At 41.5% G+C, this 13,535-nt stretch overlaps 1 protein-coding gene across 1 annotated transcript in view; it reads right to left on the bottom strand.

The window, feature by feature from the left end:
- mob2a (MOB kinase activator 2a) overlaps window positions 1–9,418 on the bottom strand; it is a 54,520-nt gene extending 45,102 nt beyond the window's left edge. The window contains exon 1 of the mRNA XM_084932933.1: window positions 8,831–9,418. Coding sequence (XP_084789059.1) covers window positions 8,831–8,847 — 17 coding nt within the window. The 5' untranslated portion in view covers window positions 8,848–9,418. The remainder of the gene's footprint in view (window positions 1–8,830) is intronic.
- Between the last annotated feature and the right edge of the window lie 4,117 nt (window positions 9,419–13,535).

A 13,535-nucleotide genomic window follows, 5' to 3' on the forward strand; every position in this document is an offset into this window, starting at 1 on the left:
TTTTAATTAGTTTATGAACAAAACGGTCATATGTTTAATCTCTGACATTCTAATTTAGAAAAACAGAATTATATTTAACCCAATAAACAGAAAAGAAACATGTAGAAACAAAGAATATATCTTCTTAAATAAGAAAGATGTCATTAAATGCATCTTATAGCCAAACTTGCAGCAGAACTGTTCTTTGCGGCATTCAGTGTGGGTGGATAGCAACAACAACAACAACAACAACTACTAAAAATCTGCTGCAGGATGTTCAACTTATTTTAGATGATCTTAAGACAGTTGTAGCCAACAGCGGCCCATGACTGCGATGCTCTCTGACAGAACAGTAGCTGCTCCGAGGCCTGTGGCAGGCAGTTCAGCTACAAGAAGAGCGAGTCAAGTTTGGGATCTGCGTACTGAAGTCAGCTCTGTAATTAAGCATGTGAGAGGAAAGTGTCCTGATGTGACCAATACCAAGAGGTGGAAGGGGTGAGAGTGAGAGAGCAGCTGATCAGCTATGACGGTTCCTGCCTGCTGCCAGTGTTTTTCCTCGTCTCCCTCTCTCCATTTGTTGGCAGCGCCAGTAGTGTGTGCTGGGCAGAGCTGCCCAGAGCGTTACGAAAGAGTAAACACAGTCGCAGCGTGGTGCCACTCCCCTGCCAAGTGAAACAGAGGCAAAACACACACACACACACACACAACCATGCCAGAAGCTGAACAGTGCAGCCCAGCTGAGAACATCTCCACATTCAAAGCAGCAACAAATTCATTTTACAGACTGTAAACACATCGAAACATATGGCCTCTTAAATCAGTGTAATATGCTGGTTAAATGTTACCAACCAGTGTAGTTGACACTGTGAAACACAGTCTGTTCAAGCTTTTGAACAGGTCAGAACCCATGTGAGTGGGTGGAGAAGCTTCACATGCGCATCCAGCTCCAGGTACTCAGAGCTGGGTTTCATTTGCAGCCTCTCAATCTATCACAGTATTTAGTTGCAGTGCACTCAGAGCATGCACTGCCCTGAGGCTTTTGAAAGCTCATCTTCACTCAAATATATTGGCAAAAGGGGAGAAGAAAAACAAAACCTACCACACTTAGCAAGAGTTTCCATCTCAAGTGCTCGTGAAAGTGCTTAATACAACCATGCATGCATTTGGATTCTTCATTTATCCACTTATGCATATTCAGTGAAAGGCAAACTGCAGAGTCATCCTGGTATCAGATTCATTCATTCACTTTCAATAGTGCCTTTATATCACCCTCAATGATGCACACTGATATCCTGGAACACTAAGATACAGAAACCTCATTTAAGATTTAATTGGACACCACCTGGTTTAGGATGGCTCTCAAAAATGATCGCCCACAATTTTAACCAATGTGAAAATGATCATCTTATAAGTGCAGAACACCCGCATCTCTACAACTACTGTTAATCCTGCATGCTCTAGGTTTCACCTTTCTGTGAAACTTGATGTCATTGACAACTCTGAACTATAACAGCTCGGCTCTGATGGTGTGTCTGAGGAATAGGAGGGACCTGGCACCGCTGTCGCAAAATAATGGTACAGCCTTGAAGAAGGGAGCCGATATCAGAGGCAAGATGAGGACTTGTTTGTTTTGACTCTGCCCCTCCAGCTCTGCTTTGCCCTTACACTGTTTTCCCTTCTCTTTCCCCACACGAGGCAAGCCCACAAAAAAAAGCATGATAGCGCTTGTACAACATTACTCAGCATCTAGGCGTTCCTCCTACCCCTCCACTAGCTTTTATTAGTTTAAAACATTTCTCAAAAACATTACCAAGGCTGCGTTGCTCTATGTGGCTGAACAGTCCAACTCAGGCAGCAGTCAAGCACGAAAACATCTCTGCATGTCAGTGTCCAGAGAGCAAGAGCGAGAAAGAGGGGAGGGAGGGAGTAGAAGACAGAGTGTGTTAAAGGGTTGAAAGTGACTACAGTGTCCTTTGTGGGGAGTAAACAAACCTCAGAAACGGAGGCACATCATGGTAGAATAACCTCAAGCCTGACGTTGAACCCCGGGAATGGGCCCTCGTGTCACTAAAGCAGCGCAGAATTAATGTGAGGCGCATAAAACAATTATTGGAAAATTAGAAATTAGTACTGATTAATATTAAATATTGATATAATAATCTGATGCAATTCACAGGCAATCTGGTGCTTTGGAAACAAAGTTCCCACCCTGAGTAAGCAGCTTGTTTAATCACCTTTAATAGCGATATCCTGAAGCAATCACTTTTTTGTATGTTGTTATTAATGCTCTCATATTGCTCACTGAAGCTCCAATAACATTTCAATCATTGCAATGCTTTGATTCTTTTCGTTTCAGCCATTCTATAGTAGATCTGCAGCTGTGCTTGAGGTCCTCATCGTATTGCATGACCTAGCTTTAGCTGGTGGACTTTATAGTTTGGTATATAGAGGAACTCAGTCTTGCAAAACAAGCCCATGCCATCACCTCTCCACCACCATGCTTGACAGTTGCATTGAGGCATTTGTGCTGATATGTTGAGTTTAGTTTTTGCCTAATATGAGCATTATGGCCAGACATCTCCACTTTGTTCTAATCTGTCCAAAAGACACTGTTCCTGAAACTTGTGGTTGTGGTTCAGGTCCAGCTTGCATATGCATGACTTGCCAGGATGCTCTTTTTAAGAGAGAGGCCACCCTTCTAAAATAAAAGCTATACTAGTTCAGTCCTTATAATTTACTGTGACAAACTTGAACATTTAACCTGGTAACTGAGGCCTGTCGAGTCTCACAGGTATGCCACTTGAGATTTTTTCCGACTTCTCTGAACATCGCTTGGTCTGACCTTGGGGTAAAAGATGGTCACATTCACTGAGAGAATTTGATTAGCAGTACCTCTTAGTTCGGGAAGGCAGTAAGAGAGTACTTGGCTTTTTCCAGATTTGTGTGAAAACTCTTTTTCACATGACTGTTACTGGCATTTTAACATTTGTGTTTTCAGTTATTTTACTTTCAGGTTTTTTTTTTTTTTTTGCTTTTACACATAAACACTTGGAAAGTTCGACTCCTAAAGACTGGGACATTCAGATCTCCTGTGCAAGCTCTAGGACAGATTAGTTCTAAACTGACCTAATTACCAGAAACTCAGAAACATTTCTTATTAAACCATAAACATACAGTCACAGGATGTTGGTTTTGGTTGGTTTTCAACTGACATTAACCATGTTGTCATTTGTGCTCCATGTTAGGAGCTGTGGAGAAACTACGTGTCAGGATACAGGATTTGCAACAAACAACACGGGCGTAATGTGTTAAACACTAAAGCAGATTTAGCTACGTTACGTGGTCTTAAAAACCTTGGCTTGGGTTGCCGTGGGTGTGCAGTAGTAAAGCAACTTCAGTGCCAGACACGTTACATTGATTCTTAATAGAGCAAGGCTCTTACATGCTCTGTCTGCAGAGAGCCAACAGAAGCTCTTGTTTGATTTATGTATTGCACAGTAAACAGCTCCACAGACAGACACTAAGAACTTCTGGGAACTGACGCTTACCGCTCTCAGGTTAGACCTAGTAAGCAAACGGTGTACAAAAGGAACAGCACACATGACTCAAAACCTGACACTAGACAGCAAAGTCAGACTCAATACTAGGAACTCAGTGACAGGGTTGTTAGTTTCCACCCTTAAAAGCAGGTGACTGCATTAAGATGATGTCTGCTCATCTGTCGCAGTCTATTATCAGAATTGCATCTGTGGTGCAAGCAGCGGAAGCAGCCACCTGGGCTGAGAACGTGCGCATGTGTTTTTACATGTGTATGCCTGCACCGCGGCAGAGATGGAAATAAGGCGGTGAGGTTACTTGAGGACAGGGTTGAAGTGCACAAAATCCCCATTGGGAAGATACACACAGAGCAAGTGGAAAGCGTAAAAAGGGATATTAGTCAAACATGCAGGCTAAGAATGAAAGTACTGACACCGTACCAAGATATTCTACCACAAGGTTTTGTAAGCGTCGGTTCGTGACCACATGAACAGGTCAGGTGATACGCACACAGAGTTAAGAGATTTAACACTGAACATGTTGCATGTTTTCTAAAATACACACACTTTTTTTTGTTCTTAACGGTGTATTTGCAGACAAACTAGAAACGTTTTAAAACATAGGAGTCTGCTGTATAAGGACTAACACATGGCGACTGGTTTATTCTACACGTTTGAACTTCCGTTATATTGTAACCGACGCTCAAATTAAGACATGACTTCATTTAAACTGATGAAATCTTGCAGCCGATTTAGCTACAATAGTTTTATGCAAACTATCCCCCCGCCCAAGAAACTAATATTTGATAAAGAAAACTAAAGTTTCATGCCTATATATACACAAACACAATATACAGGGGAAAAAAATATATTCATTTATTTATTTATATTGGTTTTTTTTTTTAAGTCTCTCCTGGATATACAGTCATCCAATTCACTGCTACTCTATTAATATAATCCAACACTGCAACAGAAACGTATTCCCGGCCACTAAAATGATTACGTTTAGAAACTGACACATGTGCCCACCTCTTCAATCCCCCCACTCACTACTTTTAAACCTAAAAAGCAGCATGGACTCATGAGAAACTGCATTCAGGCCACAGGTGAAAAAATTATTAAGAAATTGCATTATCACCCAAAAAAAAAAAAAAACAACAAAAAAGAAAAACCTACTAAGAGACACAGAAAGGCGCCTCTTATTTTGGAAATGAGCCACAGTGGCAAGCGAGCTTTACAAATAGACAGACGTTTACCACTGCTGACAACGTCCAACCTATAAGTAGTTCATGTGAATTCCCCTTCTCGATCTACCATCATCTGACAGTGTCACTCTCTTTTTATATTTTAAACAGTTTTAAAAAGATAGTACCTAAACCATTTCAATCTGACTCAAGTCACACCTGTTTGACATTTTTCAGTACAATGCCACAAGAAGCACCATAACACCTTATTCTGATGATAGGAAGGTAAATAGCTTAATCGTGTTAGAGCTTAACATCTTCCTACAAGCAATGTGGCTAAAAACATCACAGAGGGTGAAGTCATAACAGAAATCAGGAACTGTACAGGAAGCTTGTTCAGACTTTGCCGAAACCGTTTTAGACGTCAGTTTGACTTTATGGTCATTCTGGCTGTTAGTTAGGCAGCATTCACACAGATTCAGCCTTCAGTGCTCCTGCTTCTCATGAGTGCTGATCTGTTGTTTTGCTCATGTTTGAAGTTTAGACAAGTTTGACTTTGTAATGCCAGCAAAGGCGTCAGCCAATCAAGTCGCATTTATTCAAATCCTCCAGACTGCGTCATAAAAATATCCTTAGAGTGCGAGGTGGGTGCGGTATCAAAATTTAGGAAAAGTCAGACTGAAGCTTGGCTGCCATGCCTTGTGATCATTGGTTATTGTTGCTATGATGACTGTGCCAGCAAAGCATCTGTGTGAATCCTGCCTTAGTGCTGTTATATTTATACTGCATCGCACATTATACACTAAATAGCAGAAAGACATTACTCTATATAATTAATTTTCTTGTTCAAATACTTTTATATGAACCTGACGAAATTTGAGATCTATAAAATAAAAAGACACAAAAAGCCAGAACCTATCATATGACTTGCATTACTCCCATAGTGCTGGATATTGATACACTACCCATATACCTAGCCAAAGATGATACGGTGCCTTTTTAAGTGTACAAGTCTGACTCTTGCTCAGATCGGGCAGCCTGAAGCAGTGCTCCACTTAGACGCTGTACTTTCCATTCGCTCGCTCTTCGTTCAGCATTACCAACCCATCACTCAAAAGCAAGGGGATTAAACATCTGTCAAAGCCTACCCATTTCACCCAGCAGGAAAAGACACATTTAGGCGTCGCACATCTCTCCAGTGATTTAACATCCTGTCTGACTCTGAATAGGGACAGATGAGGTCATTCAGCTCTGAAATAATGTGCTCCGTCTAAAATATCACAGTACACAGATAGAGTGCAGCTAGTTAACAAACAGATTTAGGCTAAAAAGTGGTACGTGTATGTATCGCCATACCAAGAGGTGGTAGCCTCAGCTAAAACCAGTGGTTGGTTCTTGTGAGTATGTCTCCCATCATAATATGTTGTTGTCTCTAGATCTCCTCCTTTATTCACCATTACAACCACTCACAGGCTTCTCATCTGTCTCCATTTGATTCCCTGCAGAGCTTCATCTTTCCTTTGAACTACACTCTCCCTTCCCCCACCTTATAATTTCTTTTAACTGTCCCACAATCAACCATTTTATCAAAAGCAACCTTATCACCTTCCTCCCTCCCCATTAACTGGTTAATTAACGAAAAAAAAGAGGTATCGCTTATTCCTTTATCTCTTTTGATCATCCTGTTTTTTCCTCATCTCTCCAAATCAGCCACTCTTTTTCACTAGATCTCCTTCTTCCATCATCCTTATGCTCACACTCTCAATTCCTTCTTCCATTGGTCTTGGCAGGGGTGTCCTTCACCCCAGGTTTGTATTCAGAGTGATTACACGCTTGGTTAACTCATTCATGGACTCCATACTGTTGATGACGCACACTGGACACGTTCCTGCTGGCCTCCAATGCATTTAGATCGCAAACGCTCAACTTAACTGCATATTTGCACTCTATCCAAAGAGCTCCTTTAACATGCAGGTAAACATATACTCTCAACATGACCAAATGCCATCACTGGATATTAGGCATGACCTTCTATCACAAAGCCAATCTGCTTTGTTTTTTTTAATATATATATATATATATATATATATATATATATATATATATATATATATATATATATATATATATATATATATATATATATACACACACACACAAAAATGTATTAAATAGAACCAACTACAACTTTTCTCAGCTGGAGAACACAGACTACCACCAAATGCATTCAGTAACATCCACAGACAGGCAGAGGTCTTTTCTTTTATATGTAGGCCTTTACTTTCCTCATTTCTTCTAAAACCAAGCTACATCAGATCGCTGTGCAAAATAGTTCAGGTCTGAAAGCACCGTCTGGGCAAAAAATGATTATTTCATGGCTTTGGGGAAAAAAAAGGGAAGAGAAATTAAGGACCGATAAAAAAAAAAAATTATAACAGAGAGCTGATGTTATTTAAGACAAGTTACTGCAAGAACCAGTTAGTGAAACCAGGAAAACCAGTGTCATAGGGAGGGGAAAAACACAAGTTAAACAATGACTACAAGAAACCTGTGTCTACCAAAGCAGTCAAATGTTCTTTATGCAAAGCAGACCATGCATGGAAAACCTGCATAAAATATCAAACAGGCCACTCAGGAGCAAATGTGTTATTTACCAATACTGCGTGATGTCTAACAAGCAACCTGGTTTTCTTTGTTGTTGTTTTTTAAGTTACTGGAAAGCGTGCGTGGGCACAATTGATAAAGCCTGAGATTATGACTTATGAGCAGACTGTCTTGGACAACAAGTTAACTATCTTTACAGAGCTAACAGTCAGCCTACATTGAGCTCAGGGAACAGACTTACAGCATTGTTATCTACCAGAAAAAACTGAGCAGACATGTAGAAACTCCCCTAACAACGGGCCTCCACCCTTCCTCATCCCTGATGTGCTTTTAAAGTGCTGCAGCAAGCCAACAGTGATAAACTGTAAGCAAAAACAATAACCTGATCAATGTTTAAGTCCGAGCCATTTGTGTATATGATGACACCTCGAGTTTTTATTTCACATTTCAGGTTTGGATTTCAACTTGCAAACGCACCTTGGAGTGCAACGTCTCTGACGCCCTACAAACGAGACCAGACAATCCAGTGTCTTAAGAGTTTGCATAGCAAATACGCAAGTAAAAGCAAGACAGCAAATCTGAAGTCTACAACAATGCTCTGGGCTGTCAGGGTTTGGAAAGTTACTCCGTCGCTTCCACTGATTTCAAATGTTAAGCCCGAGCACAGCGATCGTGGCTTTGAACTTTGGTTGTATAGCAGGTATCGTCACCGAGGCTGATAAATGCAGTCCTTATCACGAGCTTTCACTCAAAACTTGTGACTTGTGCAGCCTCGAGCTAAAAATAACGCAGCTTACACAGCATCACCAACCTCTGTCAGGTGTCAACCGCTACATCGAGGCAGAAAACTACACAAAAGCCCTAGAAATCCCTGCGCGCTTCACTTCGCTGACAAAAACATACACGCTGTGCTTCAAGATGTGCACGGTGCACACACATTCTCCATCGGTGAGCTTTCTCTCTGACACCAGAACCTCTGCTGTGCCTCAAAGGTTGCACATTAGATAAGTTAGCACGACTGCTAGCAGCGGTTCCCCTCCGTCAAAGCGACCAGCGCACCTTGCGCTGGGAAATAAGGGAAACCGCTCATAGCCGCGTTAGCAGAGCTGACAAGCCGCTAACCTAAAGTCCATCACCTCAGCGATGAGGTCACCGTCCAGTAAACTGCCATGTATAGCAATATTATCACGACCTACTCCGGGAGCTGCCATCCTTGGCTAGTAATCTGCGGCCCGAAGAGATGCCGAAAAATACCACCTGGCCCTGGGTAACGCTATCATGAGGCCGGTTAACCGTTGCCAGCTTTGCTAGCCTCGTCGGAGCGAAGCTAAGCTAAGCAACCATTTACACACAGATTAAAGCGAGAATTTAACACTGTTGAACACGACAGTGCACCTGCATAACGCCGACTCCAGTGGTATCAGCTGCAGAGAAGTGAATTTGCAGGCAGCATCAGAAAGACTGCGCAGCTGACCTGTCATATAAGAGAGGATGCTATAGCTATGCAAGTTAGCTGTCTGTACTCACCCCATTAACCAATCCATGGTGCTGTTTGTGGCTAGCTTAGCTAATGTTAGCTGGCAGGGGATAAATCCACCAGGAGCTGGAGGCAACCCCCTAGTTTATCCAGCCACCACCCTCGCTACACTAGCTGACTGGCCCCCCGAGTCCTGTTGCTCTTTCCCCACGGGGCCCGCGTCTCTCCCAGTCGATGGATCCCGGCCGGTCAAACGCAAACGCCGCTTGAACTTCAAGCGATTGTTCTTGTTTTGATCCCCCAGTTAGCTCGGATCATGAAGCGGCAGGAACACAGTCGGATCAGTCTGTTAGCTGGTAGCGGGATTGAAGCATTGAGTGACTTTGAGCACGAAGGCAAGATGAGGAGAGGAGAGCGGCAGTTCGAGTCTGTCTTGCGTCGCGGTGTGTCCAGTGTTCAGTAGCGCCGCGTTAGACTTGCCCACGGGGATGTCGCTGGTCAGACCGGTAACCTCTGTCATGAAGCCTTGTATGGCCACTGCGCTGCCAGCCTGAACCTTCACTGGAGCTGCTGCTTTCTGAACGAGGTCTAAATCGGAGTCCGGAAGTAAACACAGACCCGACCCACTCTGTCTCTTGTGCGTAAAATGCGTGTGAGCGCAGATGCAATGGGATATGTAGTTGGCGAATTAAAAATAATGGGGGTAAAACCGGTTGGTTTGGCGTGATCACGCTACGAAGACAAATCCAACACCAAACACGTTCACGCGCTAATGGAACGATTACCGTCCTGTGGATGCGGAGCTTAGCGGGCTTGGGCGTTATAACACAAAGTCAAGACACTTGCCATCTTATTCTAGGTTAGTGACTCCCAGTTGGATGATTCATGTCAAGTCAGCGTGGGCCTTCTGCTCAACCATTTCCGATTTTGTTTTTTCATTTATTCAACTTTAATTCTGGATTGAGCAAAGATGACAAGCCAAACAATTAAAAAATATTACAGAACAAAATTGTGGACTTTCCAGATGGTACTCTAATTATAAGTGAGAAAATAATTAAGTTAAATATATGCACCTCTTTAAAGGGAAAATTGCTGTACTTACGTACAAAAAATATAATTAGATCAAAATTAAGTTCTCAGTTATTGTGAGACAACCATTTGTAAATACCTTCAAAAGTATTTGTTACACAAAATACATTTAAATATCTCTATATAAATATAACTATGCATCAAATTTCACGACAACTATTATGTATATCCAAACTTTGGAACATAGAATTTTTGGTCAAGCAGGTTTAAGATGAAATGGCCCAGCTTGGAAATGAAGATCCTTTGTCATGAAACTGGATTACCAAGCATGCAGCTGCCAGCAGGTCAACAAAAGTAGGTTGGGTATTATTACAACCAATAATGCTATTCGTTGGTGTTATCATACCTGAATGCTTAAACCTAGGTTTAGGTGTTTTTTTCTTTTACAAGAATCAGTCTTTTCATTTATCTGTGGTCAGATATTTATCCAGCATTAGATAACTCACAAAAGTCTATGGGGAAATCTTTCTGTCCGTACTGTTTTATTGTTATAACACACATAAGAAGAGCTCTTCCTATAAATGCTGCTGGAGGCCATACATCTCAATAGGAATACATGCTGACCTTTCACTGTGAACCTGTCCAGCCAGGCAGCTACAGTAATGAGCAGTGTATCACTGGCTATGGTCTTAGCTATAAAGCTCTTTTTGCTCTCTGAAACAGATTGTCCTCCCACAGGAGAAACTGTGTTTTATGTCTAGTGATATTTCAGTTGTTAGCACTCTAATGTGAAGACCGGAAGTCTAAAAAAAAAATCATAGATGAATAATAACTCCTGTTTTCTGTTTTTAAATTATTTGGAAAACTCGTTTTATTTATTTTTATTCCAGTTTCAAAGAATTGGGTCAAATATATTTAATTAGAATAACAGTAATTGTTATTTACTGAGCAGTTTTGTTTTGCACAGTTGTAGTTTATTGCCATTTTAAACCTGCTTGTCTTATAACAGGATATATATTTCATTATAATTCACCATGCACCAGACTTTCCCCTTCACTAGCTTTTCCTTAGTCAATTTCTTCTCATTCTTTCCCCACCATTTTCCTCTTAAAGAAAAGCATCGATCAGACAGATGCATTTTGGGAAAAAAAAAATCAGATCAATATGTACTTTGCTCTGTAAAAAGGACTGCAGCCCTACTGCTTCCTATCTCAGACATCATTAGAGCAAGACGTATAGCCGTCATCAGCCCTTAACTCCCCCCTCCTCATCCTCCTCCGTCTGTATCAGCCTCCCTTTGCTTCCTATTCCTTCCCTTCCTCTGTCATGCTCCACTATGCATCCTCGGGCGTCTATAAATAACAGTATCAAACAGGCGACAGAGAGGGCATTCAGAACAGGAGCCCTGTTAACAGCAGGCAGATCCACACGATTGGTTCGTTGACGCTCCAGCGTCCAGCTGGCCACCAATCGATTCAGTGTGGGGCGGGGTTTCTGTATTGATTGACAAAAAGCTGAAAACTCGTGTAATTCCATTGAAGGCCACGCGAGGGAGGTGTGGGATGCTTGTTGATACTACAGTTTGGAATCAGCTGATCCAGGGTCTGGGATTGTTAGCAACACAAAGCACAAGCACGACACAGAGAGGAAGTCTCTTTTAAACATGCACCAGACTTGCCTTTTCAAAGCTTAATTTCTAGAGATACACAATACTTCTGTCACGCCGGACAATTCCTTATAAAAGCTTCCAAAACTCTGGATTATCCTATGAATTTTCCAAAATATTGTGTCATTGTTCGCAAAATAAGACACAAAATCCAGTTTGCCTTCAGTTAACTGGGGAGAAAGTACTGGGATCTCATGCTAATTATTATAAACTGAACAAATGATATCATGCGTGCACTTTTATAGGGAAATTCATAGGGAAATGCTTATGTAGTCAAAATATCTGTTCTAAATGTTTGGTGTATCTGGTTCACATCCAGCCTGTTTTAATTAATTAATTAAAGATCACTGGGGCTCTCCTAAGCTCTTCCCAGGAGGTTGCTCCTCCAATGGTCCTCCTTGGGCTCTCACACTCAGGGGCCTCTGGATGTCTGGGGCCTGGATCTCCTTCATGTCTGCTTCATGACCTGGGGGACGGGGCTATGGCTCCCCACACGCCCCCTAGCAGATCATTACATGGAGAAACCTTTTGAATACAGGCGCGCTCATCCACCCAGGTGTGCACACAGGTGTACACACACACGGGTGCTCACAGACACAAACTTCACCTTTCTTGGCTGCTACCTGTCGGTCTTGCGTGCTGCCCAACAACATTCAATATTTAGTATTTACTGTTATTTACACTTAGCTAGATTATTGCGATGGTGTTGTGTTTATTATGTTGCTCTCTTTCTTGTTTGTTTTCTCTTTTTTTTTCTCAACAGGTGATCCAGCTGATTTTTTTTCTTCCCCTCTTCCCCTCCCCTCTTTTTATTCCTCCGCTTTCTTTCTTTCTTTCTTTCTTTCTTTCTTTCTTTCTTTCTTTCTTTCTTTCTTTCTTTCTTATTCCCAGTCATGTCTGTCCCATCTGTAACTACTGAAAATAAAATAAATAAATAATAATAACAAAGGTCAACCAATTGGACCAATATGGCAAGGCTGTGATGATCCACTTGATAAAGTAAATCTGTTGGGCATCTTTCTTTGCCTTCAGATAATAATTCTGATGGCTAAAGAACAAAATGGGACAGGCACCAAAAAAAAAAAAGATTAATACTTAATCTGTGCAATGCAGCAGAAGAGACATTAGATTTTTTTCAAGTCACATTTTAAGCGATATTTTTGCCAAAAACAAAACTGGGGAAACATTTGCAGATATTCTTTACAGTATGCCCCCTCCTCTTCTTCTTCAGTTCATTAAATAAAAACACCCACACATGTAAAGAGTGTTTTCTAGAGGGAACTGTAAAAATACCTTTTAAGAAAATAGCTTTTGGCCATCAGGCTTTGCTTATCGAGCAGCGCTTACCTGGAATATCAACAACTCTTAAATCATTTTCTAAATCCAAAACACTGGTTACTGAATAATCAAACATGACATAATCTCAAGTTGTGTAAACTAGTGTTTTGGCTACTTGTGTACCCTTTTGTAATGGTGTGCATGTGACTTTGTGTCCCAGACACGGGACTTGGGCACCTTGCACGCACCTTGAGTCGACCATAAACTCCTCTGCATGGCAAAGTGAGGCCATTCATCTGAGAGATAAAGCATGTTTCAAATGGGATCATGCAACAGGACAACAATCCCAAGCACAGCAGCAAATTCACAACAGAATGACTGACAAAGAAAAGAATCAAGATGCTGCAATGCCCAGCTGATGTCCAGACCTAACACTGACTCAAATGCTGTGGAACTTAAGAGAGCTACGCACAAACAAATGCCCACAAATTGTAAAGCAGAATGGGCCCAACTTCCTCCATAAAGATATGAGAGACTGATAAAGTCATAAAGAAAACAATTACTCTAAGTTATTACTGCTAAAAGTGATTCTATAAGCTGCTGTGTCATTGAGGAAACACAGTGAAAAACATTTCTTTTTCACATGACTCCATGCACGTGCTATTTATTAGTCATATACAAATGCCAGCCTGCCAGCAACATGCTCCTGAAAGTTAGCCTGCACTGCTAAATCTTGCACAGTTACATGATGTAACCAAGAGTTAATGTTAACTAATGTGCAC

This window comes from Perissodus microlepis, chromosome 7 (genome assembly GCF_051167445.1).
Source record: "Perissodus microlepis isolate ML-2025 ecotype Zambia chromosome 7, ASM5116744v1, whole genome shotgun sequence".
NCBI classification, from domain to species: Eukaryota; Metazoa; Chordata; class Actinopteri; order Cichliformes; family Cichlidae; genus Perissodus; species Perissodus microlepis.